Consider the following 22,183-nt stretch of genomic DNA (forward strand, 5'->3'; position numbering starts at 1 on the left):
AGCATGATTGGACTTCAGTCCTGTGCTGTATAGCATGAGATTCTGTAGGGCTGGAATCTTCAGTGTCCTGAATATCTTCAGGAGGTGTGGAAAAAAAGAGACAGAAGGACAAACATCAGAACAACCACATTGCTCTTTATGTGTGGCCTGGTTCTTTTTGTTCAGTCGCTCATTCGTGTTCGACTCTTTGTGATCCCAAGAACTGCAACACACCAGGCCTTCCTGTCCTCACTATCTCCCAGAGTTTACTCAAACCCATGTCCATTGAGTCGGTGATGCCATCCAACCATCTCATCCTCTGTTGCCCCCTTCTCCTCCTGCCCTCAATCTTTCCCAGCATCAGGGTCTTTTCCAATGAGTCAGCTCAACAGTATGAAAAGGCCTGGTTCTGGACCCTGTTTAATTCAGTCATGTACTGCTTTTAAGCTTTCCTATTCACTAAGTAGTTTCACTTCCTCAGAAGAAGGCATAACTGATTTCTGGAAGGAGAGTAATTGTATATGTTTGGAATGTTAAGTGGAAGAACCCACCTCTCACACTGGGATAAGGACCCCTATGGGCTTTGTTGGAAGAGAAGATTGATTATTAGGAGCTGGATGAAGGCACTGATGTGTTTCTCCCATTGATTGTGTCATGAGGAAAAAACCCCACTTAACTTTATGAAAACTCTACTTTCCAGCTACGGAGTGGTGCTGTGGGAGCTGCTCACGGGAGAAGTGCCCTACCGTGGCATTGATGGCTTGGCTGTGGCCTACGGGGTGGCAGTCAACAAGCTCACTCTGCCCATCCCCTCCACCTGCCCTGAGCCATTTGCCAAGCTCATGAAAGGTATTTGGGTGTCTCTGTGTGTCTGTGGGATCAGCAGGAATCACTCATTAGAACATCTGTATATGAAATAGATAACTAATGAGAACATTCTGTACATAGCAGAGGGATCTCTTCTCAGTGCTCTGTGGCAACCTAAATGGGAAGGAAATCCAAAAATGAGGGGATATGTGTGTACATACAGCAACTGAGCACACACATAGCTGATTCACTTTGCTGTACAGCAGAAACTAACACAATTGTGAAACAGCTATACTCCAATAAATATTCTAAAAAAGAGAACATCCGTATTTTTTTTAACCAAAAGGGTAATTTCTGTAATTCTAATTTTCAAACGATTTTAAATAATTATGCTGTTTTAAGAAAAAGAAATCATGTCTTTGATCTAAGATGTCAGATTAAGTTTTGACGAACTAAGTAACTTAAAAACATTCCAGTTTAATAATAACTCATTTATACAAAATTCAGTTGAATGGTAGTAAATTTTTCATCAAATACACTAGTGGAGTTCAAAGGCAATATTGATTTGGCTTCATATGTGCTGCTTTTAATTCTACCTAATGATCAATAATCTTTTATAGTCTCAACTGGCATGGTTTTGCCATGACCTTATCTATTTTGGTCTTATCTTTTTAAAAACTGTTAAGTAACTCTTTTTGTGGGCATTAAGTTACCTTGCTTAGAACCTCACTTGTGACTATAACATTTTAGAAACCTAGGTTTTCTTGGATTGACTTTAAGAACTCTGAAACTGTAAGTCACGTGATGAGGGCAGCTTAGGCGAGATGGAGTTTATGGTAAGGCAGAGGAAGCACACATACTAATGTCAAGTCATACAGACAACAAGAGCCTTACCTAATAATAATTATTTCACAGGCTACTGACACAGGCATGGTGTAAAATAAAATTTTCAAAATCATTATCGACTGATGTTTAAAATCTTGAACAGACCCTGTCAACACAGGCTGACAATCTGAACTATGTGGAGAAATGGACTTACCATGATTCTTATTTATTTTAGAATGCTGGCAACAAGACCCTCACATTCGACCATCTTTTGCTTCAATTCTTGAACAACTGACTGAAATTGAAAAGGCAGTTATGACTGAAATGCCTCAAGAGTCCTTTCATTCCATGCAAGATGACTGGAAACTGGAAATTCAGCAAATGTTTGATGAGTTGAGAACAAAGGAAAAGGTCAGTGGTAAATATTAACTGCATAATGTGTTCACACTCATGAAGATTATGGAGAACACGAGTCAAGAACCACTAGACTAAACCACTAAACCATTATTTAAAAATATTTTCACACATCAATATTTGTTGATACTTTCCTTCTAGTTAAAACAACTGTACTCAAAATGTATAACTGGAAAAGGAATAACCTTTTACTAAAGGTTATTAAAGGAATTTTATTAAAGGAATTTTCAAATATTAAAAAAAAAACTTTAAAGAGGAGAAAGAATGACATACTAAACCCTTTGTGCGCATTAACCAGCTTCAATAATTGTCAATAGATAGTCACTTTGTTCATTTCTTTTTCTTATCATCTTTTTTTTTTTTTAAACTGCAATATTTTAAGTTAAAACTTAAACTCTTGTCATTTTAGCTTTAAATATTTCAGAATGCATCTCTGATGGGTAGGAATTTAAAAAGTATTTTTCTTGCCATTATTATCTTTAAAAATAACAGTAGTTCCTTGATACCATGTAAGATTCCATATTGAGATGTCACTCAAGATGTCAGAGAGTTTATCTGAAAGATGTCTCCTTACAGTTGATTGGTGCAAATCAGAATTTCAACTTGGGCTGCATGTTTTCCGTTAGATTCTTTAAAACTTCTTTTATGCTAGTTCCCCCGTCTTTCCCCTCCTTTTGTCTTTAAAGCATTACTTTGTTGAAGAAACTGGAAAATTGCATAAAAACTTTTGAACTTTTTAATATGATGAGTGAAGCTCTAGGTGTGTGCATTTTTAAGAAAAGAAAAGTAATAAACCTGAGTGTTAAGCATGCTGAAGCTGTGCATGTATTAACTACCTACAGAGTGTAAAGCAAGTGAAGCAGAAACACACCTAATAGGAAGGCAGACAAGTTGGGAAGTGAGTTCCTAGTGATGACTGACTGTCAGCAGTCCCCCCAAACCCCCAAGTTCGGGGCGTGTTGCTATGTTTCAGTGGCAGTACTTACTTTTTAAAGGCTATTTTTGTAACACTTTAGCATTTGGATGACTCAGTTTATCTTGGTTGTCTGAGGCGTCTAATTGTTCAACAGATTACATTCTTCTCTTGTGCATAGGAACCTGAATGTGAGGTCCATGAATCAAGGTAAATTGGACATGGTCAAGCAGGAGATGGCAAGAGTGGCCATTGACATTTTAGGAATCAGCTAAAATGCACAGGACAGGGTGAATTTGATTCACATAACCATTATCTCTACTACTGTGGGCATATATATATATGTGTGTGTTAGTCACTCAGTCATGTCTGACTCTTTGTGACCCCATGGACTATATAGCCCACCAAGCTCCTCTGTCCATGGAATTCTCCAGGCAAGAATATTGGAGTGGGTTGCCATTTCCTTCTCCAAGGGATCTTTGCAACCCAGGGATAGAACCCAGGTCTCCCACATGGCAGGTGGATTCTTTACTGTCTGAGCCACCAAGGAAGCTGCCTTTAAAAGAAATGGAGTAGCCCTCATAGTCAACAGAAGAGTCCAAAATGCAGTACTTGGGTGCGATCTCAAAAATGACAGAATGATCTTGGTTCATTTCCAAGGCAAACCATTCAATATTACAGTAATCCAAGTCTACGCCCCAACCTCTAATGCTGAAGAAGCTGAAGTTGAACAGTTCTATGAAGACCTACAAGACCTTTTAGAGCTAACATCAAAAAAAGATGTCCTTTTCATTACAGGGTCTGTAATGCAAAAGTAGGAAACAAAGAGATGCCTGGAGTAACAGGCGAGTTTGGCCTTGGAGTGCAGAGTGAAGCAGGGCAGAGGCTAACAGTTTTGCCAAGAGAACACACTGGTCATAGTAAATATCTGCTTCCAACAATACAAGAGATGACTCTACACATGGACATCACCAGATGGTCAATACCAAGATCAGATTGATTATATTCTTTGCAGCCAGAAATGGAGAAGCTCTATACAGTCAGCAAAAACAAGACATGGAGCTGACTGTGGCTCAGATCATGAGCTCATTATTGCAAAATTCAGACTTAAATTGAAAAAAATAGGGAAAACCTCTAGACCATTCAATTATGACCTAAATCAAAACCCTTATGATTATACAGTGGAGGTGATGAATAGATTCAAGGGAATAGATCTGGTAAACAGAGGGCCTGAAGAACTGTAGACGGAGGTTCATAACATTATAGAGACAGTGACCAAAACCATCCCCAATAAAAAGAAATCCAAGAAGACAATAGTTGTTGTCTGAGGAGGCCTTACAAATAGCTGAGAGAAAAAGAGAAGTGAAAGCAAAGGAGAAACAGAAAGATATGCCCAACTGAATGCAGAGTTCCAGACAATAGCAAGGAGAGATAAGAAAGCCTTCTGAAGTGAACAATGCAAAGAAATAGAGGAAAACAGTAGAATGGGAAAGACTAGAGATCTCTTCAAGAAAACTGGAGATACCAAGGGAACATTTCACGCAAAGATGGGGACAGTAAAGGACAGAAATGGCAGGGACCTAACAGAAGCAGAAGATATTAAGAAGAGATGGCAAGAATACACAGAAGGACTGTACAAAAAAGGTCTATGGACAGTGACTGCAGGCATGAAATTAAAAGTCGCTTGTTCCTTGGAAGAAAAGCTATGACAAACCTAGACAGCATATTAAAAAGCAGAGATATCGCTTTGCTGACAAAGGTCCAAACCATAGTCAAAGCTATGGTTTTTCCGGTAGTCGTGTACGGATGTGAGAATTGAACCACAAAGAAGGCTGAGTGCTGAGGAACTGATGCTTTCAAATTGTGGTGCTGGAGAAGACTCTTCAGAGTCCCTTGGATAGCAAGGAGATTAAACCAGTCCATCCTAAAGGAAATCAATCCTGAGTATTCACTGGAAGGACTAATGCTGAAGCTGAAGCTCCAATGCTTTGGCCACCTGATGTGAAGAATGACCCAGTTATTCTTTTCCAATGACTCATTGGAAAAGACCCTGAAGCTGGGAAAGATTGAGGGCAGGAGAAGAGGGTAACAAGATGAGATGGTTGGATGGCATTATCGACTCAATGGATATGAGTTTAAGCAAACTCCAGGAGATAATGAAGGACAGGGAAGCCTGGCATGCTGCAGTCCATGGTGTCACCAAGAGTGGGACACGACTTAGCAACTCAACAACAGCAGCAATGTGCAATAAGTGTCCGGGCAATACCACATTGCAAGTTATTGATAGACTTCATAAAGCAATGTAATTGTCCAGGAAGGCATTTTTATATGCCATATATTTGTGATTCTAAAATTGTAGAATTCTTTCCTTTTTTATTTATTTTGAATTGGAGGATAATTGCTGTTCAAAGCTATGTTGGTTTCTGCCATACATCAGCATGAATCAGCAATGGGCATTCACATATTCCCTCTCTCCTGAACCTCCCTGCCACCTCCCACCCCATCCCACCCCCTAGGTTGTCCCAGAGCACCAGGCTGAGCTCCCTACACTACCTCAGCTTCCAATTAGCTATCTAAAATAGTAGAATTCTTTTTAAATAGACCATAATGCTCTGCTAAATAAAGAGTCCATTTACATGTTCCAGTGCTTGACATAAAAATATGGGATTATAGTGTAAGTGGGTCATTCTCCCATGTTAAATTACCTTGACTTATGTAGTATGACTCAGCATTACATCACTAGACTTTCACATTGACCATAATACTGAAGGCACATAGCCAACCTAATTGCAGAGGAAAGAGCAAAAAAAATGGTGTTTGTAGTTTGAAAATATATATATATATATATATGCATAACAGTTCTTGAGTTAGTGTATAAAACTACTGTGCATGGGACCAAGATACCTTATACCTAAATCCAGTTTGTGAGTAGCTTACTTCTGCTATTACCAGGCTGAATTGTGAATTAATACAAGGTATGTCATGGGTATTCCCCCAACAGTAAAATTTTCTCTTAAAAAAAAATACAATTTAAAAGCATATCTTTGGGGAAATTGTTGTCAGTTTCCATGTTACAATTTCCTCCAGCAAATGTGTTGAATGTCTGCTGTGTGCTGGGACAAGTGTGAGAGCCCTGTGATGTGGCATCCTATATCCTTGAGAGGTCCTGGACCGCCAGGCTAAGGGTTTGGATCCCACTGACAAGTTTTCAAAAGGGGCTTGATGTGCTATCCCGGTAACCCTTGCCAGTCAGCCACTGAAGTCAGAACCTCCTTCTCACTCCCCGTCTGCCATCCCTCCTCCTGCTTCCTTTGTGTGGTAATGAGATATTGTTCCCATAGGTACCCAGTCTCAAAGGTCTTGAAGATGCGGCCTCCCCTGTGACAAAGACCATCGGTGGTAATTCAGTCCCCTGACCCCTGTGGTCCTCACCTGCATCCCTGCAGCAGCATCCTGTCTGGGTGCCCTGCATCCAGCCTTGCTCCCCTAACTGAGCCCCTCAGCATACCAGTGACACTCAAAAACGCAAATCAGAAGCCCCTCGCCTCAGTGGCCGACTCCTTTTCCTTATAGCGTCCTCTGTTCCACATTCAGCCTCCTCTGTCCCCAGCCAGCCTGAACTCTTCCATTTCCTCTAGGGCCGCTCTCCTGCCTTTTGGCCTTTGTGTATATTCTTTGTCTGTCCCTGGCCTGGCTTACCCTCTCCTCAGAGTTGCTGCTGCTTCATCCTCAGGTCCCCAGAGCCCCCTTCCCTTCATCTTTTGCACCACACAGAGCGTCACAGCGTCCGGCACTTTCTTTATCACAGCCACACTGGGTCATACTTTATTATTATCTGCTTCTTTGTGTCGTCCTTGGTCTGCCTTTCCTACTCGTTAAGTTCATGAGCTGTTCTGTTTTATCCTTGGTCACGCTCATCTGTAACACTGAGCAAAGAGCTTGGCACGTGGTAGACGTTCAATAGACATATTAAATACCCAAGTAAAATTTCTTTACAGGTTCCTAATATATACCTTAATAGGTGAGAGATATTAGTACTTATTATTATTGTCATTTAAAAAAAATATCGTTGCTGAACCTTCGTCGCTGTGTGCGGGCTTTCCCTAGTTGCGGCGTGGGCGTCTCACTGCGGTGGCTTTTCCTGTTGTGGAGCGTGGGCTCTAGGACGCACAGGCTTCAGAGTTGCGGCGCACGGGGCTTAGTTGACCTGAGGCATGTGGCATCTTCCTGGACCAGGGATCCACCCTGTGTCCCCTGCATTGACAGGCAAATCCTTAACCACTGAACCACCAGGGAAGTTCCAGTTGTCATGTTTTTTCAGTGAAAAGATAATTTAGAAGTGTGTAAATGCCATGAATTCTATTTTGAATCTTATGCAGCAGACACCTCAGCTGTTTAGCTTCTGGTTATATATAAGAAACTTCCATACGTATGTGCAAGGAAATTAAGGTTATTCACTTCTAAGTATTGTCTGTAATAATGAAAAACTGGAAACAACCCCATTATCCATTAATAGGGAAATAAGTGCCTAAACTACTGTATATTCTTACAGTAGAAATCTGTACAGTACTTAGATGAATGAACTCCAGCTGTATGTTTCAACATGGATAGTAGTGAGTGAGTGCTCGGTCATGTTTGGGCTGTGATTCCATGGACTGTAGCCCACCAGGCTCCTCTATCCATAGGTTTTCCAGGCAAAAATACTGGAGTGGGTTGCCATTCTCTTCTCCAGGGGATCTTTCTGACCCAGGGATTGAACTTGGGTCTCTTGTGTCTCCTTTGGCAAGTGGATCCTAGTGCCATCTAAATTTCAGACAATATAACATTGGGCAGAGAAAGCAGTTGCAGAAGGATAATCACAGTGTATAAATTTATAAGACCACATAAAACAGTATTATTCAAATGTACAGAAAGGCAAAGTATAGACAGAGGAAGGATACAAAGGATACAGCTTAAGTACAGCAGGTCTGAAGGTGAGGGGATAGGATTCACTGTGACGCAGGGAGGACTTTAACAGATCTGAAACAGACACGGTCAACATTTAGCATCTGTTAAATATTGATAGTAAGTGCATGAGTATTTGCTGTTCTCTCTAGTTGTAGTATATTTAAACTATTTCATAATTTTAACTAATTAAAAATAAAGGTTAGAGGGAAATCTTTGAGCTGCTAAAATCCTTTTTTTTTTCTTTTTTGTAAGCCATTTTTTCAAATAGTAGACTTCTAGGTGATTTACTGACTTCCTTAGATTTTTCAGTGTTTTGTGTTTAAAAATTCAAAACTGATAATGCAACCTTAGACCCTGACCCACTTAATGAGTACCTAGAGCTCATTTAATAAGAAACAGTCATCCTGTTTGAGTCTATTCAGATCATATCATCAGTGTCACGTTCAACCAAGGGCACCATGTCTTAAAGGGACTTTCCCAGTAGCTCAGCGGTAAAGAATCTGTCTGCAATGCGGGAGACGCAGGAGATGTGGGTTTGATCCCTGGGTTGGGACGATCCCCTGGAGGAGGGCATGGCAACCCACTCCAGTATTCTTGCCTGGAGAATCCCATGGACCGAGGAGCCTGGTGGATGACAGTCCTTGGGGTCACAAAGAGTCAGACACGACTGAAGCGACTGAGCACAGCACAGCAGCACCACGTCTTAAAGAGCTCCCCGAGGTGGACGGCCAGAGACACAGGAGGGGCCTGCACACCTGAGCATGGGGAGAAGAGAAGTGGATGCAGAAGGGGGGCTGGGCAGTACGGGGCTGTCCTCGGTGCTGGAGGGACTTTCTAGTAAGTGAGGGAGGAGATATATTCCAGTTGTTCAGGGTTCAGAAGTAGGAGGACTCTCAGGTGAGTGCTCCAGGCATGAAGATCACGTCTCAACAACTTCCCAGCGCTTGGAGCCAAGCAGGAGGGCAGTTGAGCCCGCTCCAGCTGTTCTGGCCCTGCCCCCGAGGAATTCAGGCAGGCTGCAGGGGTGTGCACACGAAAGTCTACCAAACCATGACCGGCCCTGCCCCCGTGCTGTATTAAGTTTTTAGCAGAATGCCAGAATCTCTAGTAGCCGAGCAAAGTGGTACAGACCGAGGACTTGAGCCACACTGTCTGGTTGGGGTTGGCGCGCTGCCACTGGCTGATGGAGACTGTCCTGCCATCCTCCCACACCCCCACAAAGTGTCACAGCCATGCTGTCTCCCTACTCAGGGTGGTGTGGGCTTCCACGAGCGAGGTGTCCAGACGGCTCAGGCCTGCGTGCTGCTTCCCAAGTGCTGACAAGTGTGCATGTTTACCTTGCAACAAAGAAAGCAGTGGCTTTGACTGAAGCCGGGGCAGGTTCCTGCCAGCACCCCCACCCCCAGCCCAGCCCAGGTGTTTGGGAAATGGGGCTCCGAGCTGGAAAATGACTGAGTGCATTACTTTTTCAGCCTTTCTGAAATCTTTGAAGGATTACTATCCTAAAATGAGATGCTTAATAGCAAAAGTAAAAAACATTTGGGGAATGGAAGAAGACTTGGAGGAAAAATAAAACTTGGCATCACAGAATTTAAAATTTGGAAGCAATGTCATTAATAACTAACTATTATTATTTTAAACTTGGTAATTATATATGAAACTGTACGAGAGAGGCATAACCAGTGAGTTAATTCTTATCGTAAGTTAAAGTCACTCAGTCGTGTCTGACTCTTTGTGACCCTATGGACTATACAGTCCATGGAATTCTCCAGGCCAGAATACTGGAGTGGGTAGCCCTTCCCTTCTCCATGGGATCTTCCCAACCCAGGGATTGAACCCAGGTCTCCTGCATTACAGGCGGATTCTTTACCAGCTGAGCCACAAGGGAAGCTCAGTTCTTATCATATGTGGTGAGAAAATCAAAAAAGAATGCTTTAAGGCTGGATGTCTGCTTTCTCTATGTTGAGGTCTTATAAGTAGTTTCTTTGCTATTCTTTGGGTTCATTTTTGCAATGTCCTACAGTGGTATCTTTACTTTTATATATATATATGTATGATTTCTGATATATTTATGATATATATATATATATATGATTTCCATCCAGTGCTTTTTGAAATACAGCATTTACAGTATGTTGTGGGTCTTTGATTTACAATTAAAGAATATATAGTCTTTTTTTTTTTTTTTTGCTGGAAGGTTTCAAGTTGCATCTTTTTTGATGGAGTCAAAAGCACAGTAGATGTGCTCTATCTCCCTTTCCTGTTCACTGACTGCTTGAGGTAGGAGGTGTCAGACTTGGAATTAATGGTCAGTGACTTGGCCGTGCTCTGTGTTATTCAGTAAACTGTGGCCTCCGTAGATACGAGTTCCTCCCCAAATTCCTGGCCTCTTATCTCTGCATGTCCGTCTCTGTACACTGGGTGTGTGCACCTGTCTTTGAACCACTATACGAAGGCTTGTCACTGTTAATGATTAGCACCCAGTGCCAGGAATCTGGGTTTTCCATTACTAGAATGGCCTGTGCCAAGCTATTAAACACACAGCACTGCCTAGTAATCTCAGCGACCAAAAGAATGTTTTTGTGTGCTTCATAATTTCAAAGAATCCAAAGGGCTTCTAATACCCCAGACTATGTTTTTTTCTTATACTTTTGAATGCTTTAAAACTCATTCAGAAGGAAGAGTACTTGGCTACTTTCTCTTTGATCTTATTTTTTTCTTTTACGAAGTCTTACGAACCAAGTGACTTTTTTTTTAATTTATAAAGTCACTGCACGGGGGTTTACACTTTAGTTTGAGACCTGGAATTAAAAATGTTTCTTATTCAATTACTGTAGCATTAACACAAAAAGCCTGAGTGAATTTACAGCCTTTATCTCTTCCATATGCCATTTCACATATCATTTCCACAATAGCTAATTTCCACAATAGCTAATTGGGTTGTTATCTACACCCCTGAAAAGTAATATCTTAACAGAAGGGCAGACAGTAATGAGTTAGAAGTTGACTGGAATGATCCTCTGTCCCCAAATACACTGCAATAAAACCTCCAGTTTGAACAAACTGTAAAGCCACTAGTTAAATAATGGATTCCAGAATTGTTTTAAACAGCTAGTGTTTTTTTCTTCTTTTCTTTTTTCTTTTCAAGTAATAAATAGTTATTTATATTTGGCACAATATAATGAAGAAATACTGGTCTCTCCTCATAAATCAGCTGATACATATTAGCAGAACTGATTTGAATAGTGATTGGTCTTAAGGAAATCATTTCTCTCATCATTTTGTTTATGAAATTTGTTTAGAAAAAAACAAATTGAAGGAATGTTTCAAAGGTGAATTTTGGTCTACTTTGGTAGAATTACCGTAAGGTCAGAATTGATCCACATAAAGAACCTTTATTTTTAGGACTCTCCTTTTTTTCTTGATATTACCTTATTCGTTTGTGGGAAGATGCTCCTCCATATTTATTTTCCCTTATGACTCCAGTCACATGGCTCAACTCTCCTTCTTTCCATGAGCCTGTCTTGCAGTGTTTCTTCACATCAGTACTTTTGAAGTGGCCTCTGGAAAGTACGGCCTGCTCATATGAAGTGTGACATGTTCACACCAAGCTTGTAGCTCTCTAAGTTCACAGCCCAAGGCTCCGCCTGAAGGGTGTTTTTGGCATTAGAATCTGGGCTTCCCTGGTGGCTCAGATGGTAAAGAATCCATCTGCAGTGCAGGAGACTCAGGTTCGATCCTTGGGTCAGGTAGATCCCCTGGAGAAGGGAATGGCTACCAACTCCAGTATTCTTGCCTGGAGGAGAATTCCATGGGCAGAGGAGCCTGGTGGGCTACAGTCCATGGGATCTCAAAGAGTCAGACACAACCGACTAACATGCACATTCCAAGATTAAACTTGTCTGGTGCAGTGTAAATAAAAGTTTGCAAATGCCTGGCTTTCTACATGACTGCTTGATTATGGCAGGGTAGTCTACAAGAGAAAGCAATTCATCACCAAAAGAGGTATTTATGTCTCTGATAAAGAACGGAACACTTTACAGAAATGGAATGAGGATGTGGATTAAAAACTGTAGAGTTCTCAGTTTTACTATTGAGTAATTTTTCTATAATAGGAATAAAGGTATTCTTCATAGATTTTCTATTTCTTATCAGTTCAATAATTCTAAAACCAAAACTGAGAGGAAGTTGTATTTTAATCAGTAAGTGTCATGACAGAGGGACTTTTGTTAGCTCATTCATGACATCTGTGTGTGAAGCGACAGTTTCCATCCATCCACGGGATCCTAAAAAACTCTCTGTGGACTGACTGTATTTTCCAGTGGCTTATCCTTTTAGAGCTGTTGCATTTTCATTTCTGATGGGCCTTCACCTGACTCCTGCCATATTAGCTTTGTTTTCCCCTTAGTCTCTCCACCACAATGTGTTAATTCCCTAAGCAAATTCTTAAATACCCTAAGGAAGTCCCTAAGGAAAGAAATCTGACCTGCTGCAGTCTTCGGTAACTAGAAGAATTTTCCTTTAATTAATCAAGCTTTCCCTTTTGGCTTTAATGGGCCTTCTTTTTTTCCCCTAATTTTTATTGAAGTAATGTTGTGTTAGTTTCTCCTGTACAGTAAAGTGATGAGCTATACGTATGCTTATATCCCCTCTTTTTTAGATTTCCTTCCCATTTAGGTCACTGAGTAGAGTTCTGGGTCTTTTTCAAATGGGCCCTTCACATCAGTACCTGGTTGCTGTGTGTTGATGTACATTTTGGGCGTCAGGTGATTGTAAAGGCCAGAGACAAAGAGAGAGAGTCTTTTCACTCGGGTATAAAGAAGTGTGATGCCTCTTCTTGGGTCATAAAACTAGAAGGGCCATGGACAGATGGGATCGGTGGCCCCCAGCTTGACACCCTTCACACCTGAGCTTGCGGCCAGGTGCCCTGCATGCATCCCATGGACGGGGTGCAGCCTGCCTGTGCCAGAGGACCAGCCCATAGTGCCTCAGCCCAGGGGGATGCTTCCCTGCCTTCTTCTGAGTTGGGCTTTGAAAAAGGTGGATAAAATTTTCAGAAAGAACCTTCCAGGAAGAAGGGCAAATCTGAGAAACCACCTGGTGACGTACAGAACTCGACACCTAATGGTGCTGTGCTGCCACTTCAGTCATGTCCAACTTTTTGCAACTGTTAGTGTAGCCCTCCAGGCTCCTCTGTCCATGGGATTCTCCAGGCAAGAATCCTGGAGTGGGTCCCCACCCAGGGATTGACCCTGCATCTCTTAAATCTCCTGCAATGGCAGTTGGGTTCTTTACCATCTAGTGTACCTGTTGAGACTCAAAACCCAATACTTAATCATGCTAATAGCCCCTAATACAAATAAGCTGCTGCTGCTGCTGCTAAGTCGCTTCAGTTGTGTCCGACTGTGCAACCCCATAGATGGCAGCCCACCAGCCTCCCCCGTCCCTGGGATTCTTCCCCAGGCAAGAACACTGGAGTGGGTTGCTGTTTCCTTCTCCAATGCATGAAAGTGAAAAGTGAAAGTGAAGTCGCTCAGACGTTCCGGACTCTTAGTGACCCCATGGTCCGCAGTCCACCAGGCTCCTCCATCCATGGGATTTTCCAGGCAAGAGTACAGGAGTGTGATGCCATTGCCTTCTCCATACAAATAAGAGCCATGGATTAAGCCATTCTGCCCCCCTACCCCCACCCCCAGAACAAAGCAGAAACACCCCAGAATTGCCAGATGGAGCCTGTGTGAGCCCCTGGTGAGCTGAGGTCCAGCCTGGCCTGTCTTGGCCGTGGGGAGGCTCCGGGAGGCCTGCAGTGACCTTGGTCCTGTCCCCTGTCCCGGCGGCAGGAGCTGCGCTCCCGGGAGGAGGAGCTGACGCGGGCCGCCCTGCAGCAAAAGTCGCAGGAGGAGCTGCTCCGGAGGCGGGAGCAGCAGCTGGCCGCGCGGGAGATCGACGTGCTGGAGCGAGAGCTCAACATCCTCATCTTCCAGCTGAATCAGGAGAAGCCCAACGTCAAGAAGAGGAAGGGCAAGTTTAAGAGGAGCCGCCTGAAGCTCAGAGACGGCCATCGCATCAGTTTACCTTCAGGTACGGTCCCTCCCCGATGTCCCCTCAGACTTGAGTGGTCGTCCCTCCTGTCTGCTTCTTTGTTTCATCAGTTGAGGGAGTGAGATTTTATGACTGAGCATCTTCACCTCTTGCTTCAGTTCGTGGTCATAACGTAACGACCTAGTGAGCTTTCACGTGTGGAGCAGCCTGGAAGGGAGCATATTGCAGGAGACCAGAAGCAGTGTTATCTGACTGCGGGCATCCTGTTAATCTCCTGTTGATGACGTTTTTGTTTACTCCTTTGGAAATGAAAGTGCAATTTCTCTTTAGCTGATTGCATTGAACCAGCACTACACAACATGGTGAAAATCCAGAACAAACACATCTTACTCAAAATACTTAATCAAGAAAACAAAAGCAATGAAATGATTTCTTTGACCCCCACTGGTGGCAAATTTCTGTCTGTAATCCTAATAGCAAGAAAAGTGGAGTACACTGAAAGATACAAACTCAAAGTAAATTAGCAGCAAAGAGCTGATTATTTATCTATGTATTTAGCATGATACAACAGTTTAGGATTTTGGGGGTTTTTTTGGGGGGGGGGATAAGTCAAATAGAACATTGAACTTAAACTTCGTACTTAATTTTTTAACTAAATCAAAGTTTGAAACCAAGAAACAGAGGTATATTTTAAGATTGTAATTTAAGTGAACTTTTCATTAGTCATCACAATTGTTAGGCTACAGTTACCTTTTAAAATCTGAACATCAATTTCTTGGTTCCACAAGGAGCTGGCTGTTATCTGGGGCACTGAGGCTGCTGTTCGCACCCTTAGCAAAGTATATTCAGTGCCTCGATGACCGCCCACCTTCATCTAAGGGTTCAAAATCGTTGAGGTATAAAAGTGAAAATTAAAGTTGGTCAGTCGTGTCCAACTCTTTGCAACCCCATGGACTGTATGCCATGGAATTCTCCAGGCCAGAATACTGGAGTGGGTAGCCATTCCCTTCTCCAGGGGATCTTCCCAACTCAGGGATCAAACCCAAGTCTCCCACACTGTAGGCAGATTCTTTACCAGCTGAGCCATGAGGGCTCAGTAATTCTAGGCAACCTTTTAAAAAATATTTTAAATCATTGTGATATAAGTGGATTACTAAGAACTGACTCATTGGAAAAGACCCTGATGCTGGGAAAGATTGAAGGTGGGAGGCAAAGGGGACAACAGAGGATGAGATGGGTTGGATGGCATCACCGACTCGATGGACATGAGTTTGAGAAAGCTCCGGGAGTTGGTGATGGACAGGCGAGCCTGGCGTGCTGCAGTTCATGGGGTCACAGAGTCGGACACGACTGAGCGTCCGAACTGAGATGGATTACTACATGTTGGGAGAAACTAAACACAGTAAAAAACAGCAAACATATGTCAGTTCATAAAGTTAAGTTCTTTGGTGTTATGTGTTGTACTTTGTTTAAGGTAATATCAATTGTCCCTCTGCGTTTTGCAGCAGTTTTCTCATCGGGAAGGATGATGACAGAGCAAGAGCCGGCTGCACCTGGAGGGTTGTTGTTTGTTGCTTCGTCAAGTCCAACTCTTTAGCCACCCTGTGGACTGTAGCCCTCCAGGCTCCTCTGTCCGTGGGATTTCCCAGGCAAGGATACTGGAGTGAGCTGCCATTTCCTTCTCCTGGTCAGGGGATCTTCCTGACCCAGGGGTCGAACCTGAGTCTCATATGTCTTCTGCTTGACAGGTGGATTCTTTACTATCGAGCCACCTAGGCAGCCCAGCCTATAGAGAACACGCAGTCAATGTGTATATATCTGTATGTATCTGTCTCTCTATGTGTGTTACATCTTAGAGTGCTCTTTACAGATTCCAGTGTTTTCCTGAGATGTTTGGTAATAGTGTGGAAATTAGATTTAAATAACAGTAACAGGAAGTTTGTTTTATATAAAATATGTATACATTGTCTTGTAAAGATACTTACTACAAAATCCTTGCAGCTTGCCACGTACTGTGACTTCTTTGGTTACAGAAGAAGTCCTTAATTGATCAGAAAATTGCTGCTGTGGGGTAGTCAGAAGTACACAGTATATACATCATTGATTAAGTGGTTTGATGAGGGGAGAACTGGCTATGTGGTCCTCATTCATTTTACCTTTGACCTCTCTGGGAACAAAAAAAAAGGTGCTTTTCCAGGTTCTCTTCTAATGTTTGCTTTTAGCCAAAGTGTAACTTGAAAGACAACTCACTGGACTGTCTGATATGTCAGACATCCTTTAAAATAGTCTATTTTCTTTAAGGTAAGGCTTCTTTCTGCTTTTGATATAGACAATAGACAAATTCAGAGAGGCATTCAGTGTGAGTTTTCTTCTCTAGTCCTGAGCTATATCAGTGTTCTTCTATCTGTGTTGTGACCATATTACCATAATTAATATTCGTAGATTCCCTGGGGAAACTTTGGAGAGGGGAGCTAATTAGAAACTGATGGAAAAGAAGCTTGGGAGAAACAATGAAATCATTCCAGTGATTCTTTAATCTTCATGAGAGAGTGATTAAACAAAGTATCACAGGATTCCTGGGGTTCTTCTTCTCGAATTTTACCTGGCTGGTACCTTGCATTTATTCAGCACAAAGTGAATATATTTGAATATTTTTCCTGGGTTTGTATTATTCCTGGATAGTACTAGTTCCCTTTTCTCCTTCTGAGAATAGAGCGGTCATTTTAGCCACATATTTTTTTCTTTTTACCTTGTGCCACTTAATAAAAAATTCTAATTAAAACATAACCTCAAAATCTATTGCTATAATCTTAATCCATTTTAAAGGCATGAAATGCAGTGTCTGTAATTTAGGGTGGTAGTTACCTCCTCTGCCCACAAGATGGTGCTACATCGCTGTGACACTGGTACCTCTATGGAAACTCAGAATCCCCCAACTCTACAAGCCACCTCACCAACACACACACACACACACACACACACAGTTTACTTACACAACATCCCAAAGTAGGACACACGTCCAAAGATCCACAGAAAAGAATTAGAACTATAAAAACAATTATTTTTCTCCTTCAGTAGTTTCACACGGTGGAGAAAGCAATTATTTGTACCTTACATTCAAGAGAGTTAGTGGATTCCAATATTGTGATCTGTTAGAAAATTCTTCAAGTTACCAGATTTTAGTACTATTTCATGGTACATTATTAAGGAAGAAACAGCTGGTAGATGACAGATTGGAAGGTGGTGTTACTTATTTTTCCAGCTACAAACTACTTAAATCCCTTTTGCAGGAATTTTTCCATGTCTATCTAGCTTAAAGAATTTCTTAGAAATGTATCTGAGACTCCTACAAACTGGTTCTTAATATGTATGCTGGCATTTAGATCTTTAATCCATTTTGAGTTTATTTTTGTGTACGGTGTTAGGAAGAGTTCTAACTTCATTCTTTTACGACAGCTATATGTAAACACTGGACAGCTATGTCTGTTTTTCCCAGCAGCATTTTGAAGAGACTGTCTTTTCTCCAGTGTATATTCTTGCCTCTTTTGTCAAAGATAAGGTACCCACAGGTGCATGGGTTTATCTCTGGGCTTTCTGTCTTGTTCCATTGGTCTATATTTCTGGTTTTGTTCCAGTAAAACTCACTAATAGTAAATAACAGTTGAAAATAAGAAAATTTTAAAAGACTTCATTTCTTTTTTTTTTTTTTTAAGAGATGGTCTAGATAAGATAAGTGATCCAGAGAGCTCTGGTCTCAAGGCATGGGGAGCAAAAATCAGGTTCTCCTAGTAGGAGTTATTCCCTTAGGGTAAGAATTCTAAGAGATATTTTTTCCTTCAAGCTTTCTGTACCGTTTGGGAATTAAACTGGTTGGGGGTCAGTTAACCTTCAACTAGCATTGTGTACTCAACTGGTGCAGTTGAAGGTTCATAATATTCATAGATACCCCCTTTTCTTTTCTTTTCAATTGTTTTGAAAAATTGGTCAGCCATTGTAACAAGGGCATTGTGTGTGAGCAACTTTCACACACATACACACACACACAGATCAACCTAGATTGTCTTTTTGACTAGAGTAGCCAAATCCTCACCTAAGCCTTCTAAAAAAGTGGAGTTAAGCAAAGAATCATTTTGGTGGTTAGGGAACGATTCAGATGATGAGCCAGAATATTGCTTAAAAGTTCTTTCAAAATATTGTTATTAAATTTGAATAATTATCTAATCATTGTAATTTTTTCCTTCATAATCACTAATGGCAGCTTTTCATTTTATGGCTATTTATAGCTAGGATGATTTATTGCAGGAAAACTCAAATGTAATTATTCCTGTTGACAATCCTGCATAGCTACCTAGTCAGGAAAATGAGTGCTTATACAATGAGGTGGTATAATCTAAGAGTTGGTAAACTAAATTGTGTGCAGTCTTGGAACTTATATAGAGATAAAGAATGGTTGTGGCAGATACATTTATACTCTGACCACTTTATATCACTGCTGTATTATGTTTGTTTTGAACCCAAGTTGTGTTTTTAGAACATATAAAATAGATCAGAGAGGTTTTGAAACTTTCGGGAGTTGATATGTCTCTAAAGCCATGGTATTCTAACTTCAACCACTTGCAAGAGCCAGAGGCCTGCCACACTCACCTGCCTGGCGTGCGTGAATGTGAGCAAGTGTGTGTACGTGCCTAGGGAGAGAACGCAGAAGCCCCAAAAGGACTTTTCAACGAATACTGCAACTTTTAGTGTAAAATGAGGATTCCCACTGAGCCGTGTCAGTGTCCTTCATGAAACATAAATATTGCCAGTGAAAATATACAGGTTTAAGCAAAAGCCTGTGGACCGCATGATAATCTGCCATGAGCAGATGCCTTGAGAACAGGTCTAGCAAGCAGTCCAGAAAAACACTGGACATCAGCCAGGACCCCTTCACAGTTCAGCCTGAGTGCTCCTCAATCTGTAACTGGGACAGAATCAACCTTTCTCGGTTTCATAGGAGCAGGATGTTTATCATAAAGAATGTTTTGTTTACGTTTAAAGCACAGAGTGCCCTTTTTTTCCCCCTGAGCACAAGTGTTTGGTTTTTTTCAGAAGACCAGAAGCACTCTGAATCTTAGGTATTATTAAGATCCAGTCTTGTGCCTTTGCAACTACCCGTGGCCTTAAAGCCTTCTGTGGTGGCTGCCTGACCTGTGCCTGTCGGCTCTTCTCCCATCACGCGTTCTTCATGGTTTGCCATTCAGATGCTGTGGCTTGGTTCTGTTACTCTAGTTCTGAGGCCTGTGAGAGCATGCATGCCTTCTACTCTGGGCTGCAGGCTCCTCTCGCTGTAAAAACTTCCATGTGCTTGTTTGTGCTCAGCTGTGTCTGACTCTTTGTGACCCCATGAACTGTAGCCCACCAGGCTCCTCTGTCCATGGGATTTTCCAGGCAAGAATACTGGAGTGGGTTGCCATTTCCTACTCCAGGGGATCTTCCTGACCCAGGGGTCAAACCCACATTTACTGCAGCTCCTGCATTGCAGCTGGATTCTTTACCACTGAGCCACCAGGCTAGCTGAACCTTTATAAAGCTCTTTGGTCTAAATTGTTTTATCTCTTTGGGTGAGAATATTTCTTTCTTTTCCTACTTATTTCCCTTCCCTGTAGTTCAGTTAGACATCTGTTCTGATGAACTGTTTTCTTGCATCAATTCTTTCCCTTTCTTAAGCTGCTTTGCCTGGTCAGATCATTCTTTCTTAGATGGTAGGGGGACAGAGCTCCCATCTGGCACTTCACTTCCATCTGCGTTGTCTTCAAAACATGATCTCTGCCCTCATGAATACTGTAATCTCAAACAGAGAAAACATTCATTCAGCAAAGATTCGCTCAGCATCCTTCCTATGCGTGGCCCTGTGCCCATTTGGGGGAGATGTTGCAGTGATGGCAACTGACAACCCTCCCAGTAGAGAACTGACACTGTATTGGAGGGGGTGAGTCTTAAGCTAATAATTAAACAAATGTTCTTTTGTTTTGGCTGTAATTATTAACTACTGTGAAGGAAAAGTCATGTGACAGTGATTAGTAGAGTGATGTCTCCTGGTCTAAGGCACTCACAAATAGCTTCCCAAAGATAAAAAAGTTAAATTGAGACTCAAAGTAGGAATTTGCCAAATATATGGTCTGGCATGCATGCTCAGTCATGTCGGACTTTTTGCAACCCCATGGACTATAGCACATCCGACTCCTCTCTCTGTGGGATTTCCCAGGCAAGAATACTGGAGTGGGTTGCCATTTTCTACTCCAGGGGATCTTCCTAACCCAACCAGGGATTGAACCTACATCCCCTGCGTTGGTAGGCAGATTCTTTACCACTGAGCCACCTCGGAAGCCCCACCAATGAAGGGAAGCCAAAGAACAGGCAGGAAGCACATGGGAAGAAGTTTGGTTTCTTTCAGGAATTGAAAAAAGACATTATGACTTGACTCTACCTCCAAATTCAGCCTTGCACCTCTTTCCTGTAGCCCACAAACTAAGAATGATTTATACACTTTAAATACTAGAAAAGCAGACTTTCTGACCCATAAATCTTGCAGGAAAGGTAAACTGCAACGTCCATAGCAGCGTTGCACTGGAACACATGCCTTTAGTTTTTGTTGGAATGCTTTCCCGCTCCGTCAGCAGACCATGTGGCTCATAGAAGCTGCAATATTTGCCGTGTGGCACTTCTTAGGAAAAGCCTGCTGTCCCCTTGTCTAGATCATGGCGAGTGATGAGAGAACAGGGGTGGCACAGACAACCCAGATCAGATTTGCAGGGAATTAGAGGGGATGTTATGATTTCGATCTATAATTTTAAGAATGATGAGAACCCTTCAAAGGACTTGAAGCAGGGACTGACAAGCATGCACCTGGAGATTTCCCTGGTGGTCCAGTGGTTAGGAATCTGCCTTCCAGTGCAGGGGATGCGGCTTCAGTCCCTGGTTGGGGAGCTAAGATCCCACATGCCTCAGAGCATCTAAGCCTTTGTGCCACAACTACCGCGTCCATGCTGCAGCAGAGACCCGCACAGCCATAGATAAATAAATACGCAAGCAAGCCTCTGGCTGTTGTGAGGTAGATCGGAGGGGTCAAGTGGAGTTGCTGGAAGACAGACCAAAGGATTGTAGCAGCCTCAGCGTGAAATGATGGTGGTGGTAGAGATGTAGAGAACAAGAAGTGTCATTAATGTGTGTTGAGTATTTTTTATGGTTACATGCTTAGTCATTCAGTCACATCCAGCTCTTTTGCGACCCTATGGACTGTAGCCCACAAGGCCCCTCTGTCCGTGGGATTTCCCAGGAGAGAATACTGGAGTGAGTTGCCAGTTTGCTCTTCCAGAGATGGACCCCGAGTCTCCTGCATTGGCAGAAGGATTCTTTACCACTGAGCCACCTGGGAAGCCCAAGTACTTTCTGTACTTCTTTGTATTTAAGTTTCCCTAACTGTCCTGTGGACTAGGAATCATTCTTTTTTCCATTTTTGTCAATGAAGATGCTGTGACTTACAGAGATGAAGTTACTTTCCCCAAATTCATGTGGCTGGTAAGTGGTAAGTTGGGCTTCACATGTGGAATTTGCTGACTCCAGAACCTGGAATAGAAATTTCTCAACAAAAGATCTGAGAAGAATACAGAACAGAATTTACAAGATATTTTGTGTTTGATTGGATGTGGAAGGTCAGGGAGAACACAATATCAAGGACAGCTTCAGCTTTCTAATGTGAGTAATTGGATAACTGTCTTGCCTACCAAATTCGAACTCCTCATTCAATACCATGTGGTTCTGTAAAGTATAATTATTTTATACAGTAAGGTAAATTATAGCTTTCTTGCAAATGTAAAATGAACACGTCAAAGATTTTAATAATTAATATTGATTAATTAATATTAATGGGGAACCCATGTAAACTGGTTCACATGGGAATTTGAGGAGCTTAGTATTTATGGTCAATGTAATAAAGAAATCTTAGCATTCGATTGCTAGGCTAAATACAGACTTGGTTAATGCCCATTATGGCAATAAATAATAACCTTTGGGATTTTCTTTCACACCAGGCAAAAATTATTTGCATCATCACCAGACAAAATCTACAAGTTAACCTTTGTCTCTACTGAGTTGTAAAAATAGTCCATTAATAGAAAATTAGTCAGCGGCTAAGCTCGACACCACGATGAAAGAATACCCAGTCATTTCTTTTTCCTGCTTCTAAGTTTTCAGTACTTTTTCTGACAGTTTACAAAG

At 42.0% G+C, this 22,183-nt stretch overlaps 1 protein-coding gene across 1 annotated transcript in view; it reads left to right on the top strand.

The window, feature by feature from the left end:
* Positions 1 to 22,183, top strand: part of LOC104984188 (mitogen-activated protein kinase kinase kinase MLK4) — a 41,391-nt gene that overhangs the window by 8,048 nt on the left and 11,160 nt on the right. Inside the window, exons 2-4 of the mRNA XM_010833834.1 lie at positions 680 to 828; positions 1,847 to 2,022; positions 13,726 to 13,966. Coding sequence (XP_010832136.1) covers positions 680 to 828; positions 1,847 to 2,022; positions 13,726 to 13,966 — 566 coding nt within the window. The remainder of the gene's footprint in view (positions 1 to 679; positions 829 to 1,846; positions 2,023 to 13,725; positions 13,967 to 22,183) is intronic.

This window comes from Bison bison, unplaced genomic scaffold (genome assembly GCF_000754665.1).
Source record: "Bison bison bison isolate TAMUID 2011002044 unplaced genomic scaffold, Bison_UMD1.0 scf7180017863937, whole genome shotgun sequence".
NCBI classification, from domain to species: Eukaryota; Metazoa; Chordata; class Mammalia; order Artiodactyla; family Bovidae; genus Bison; species Bison bison.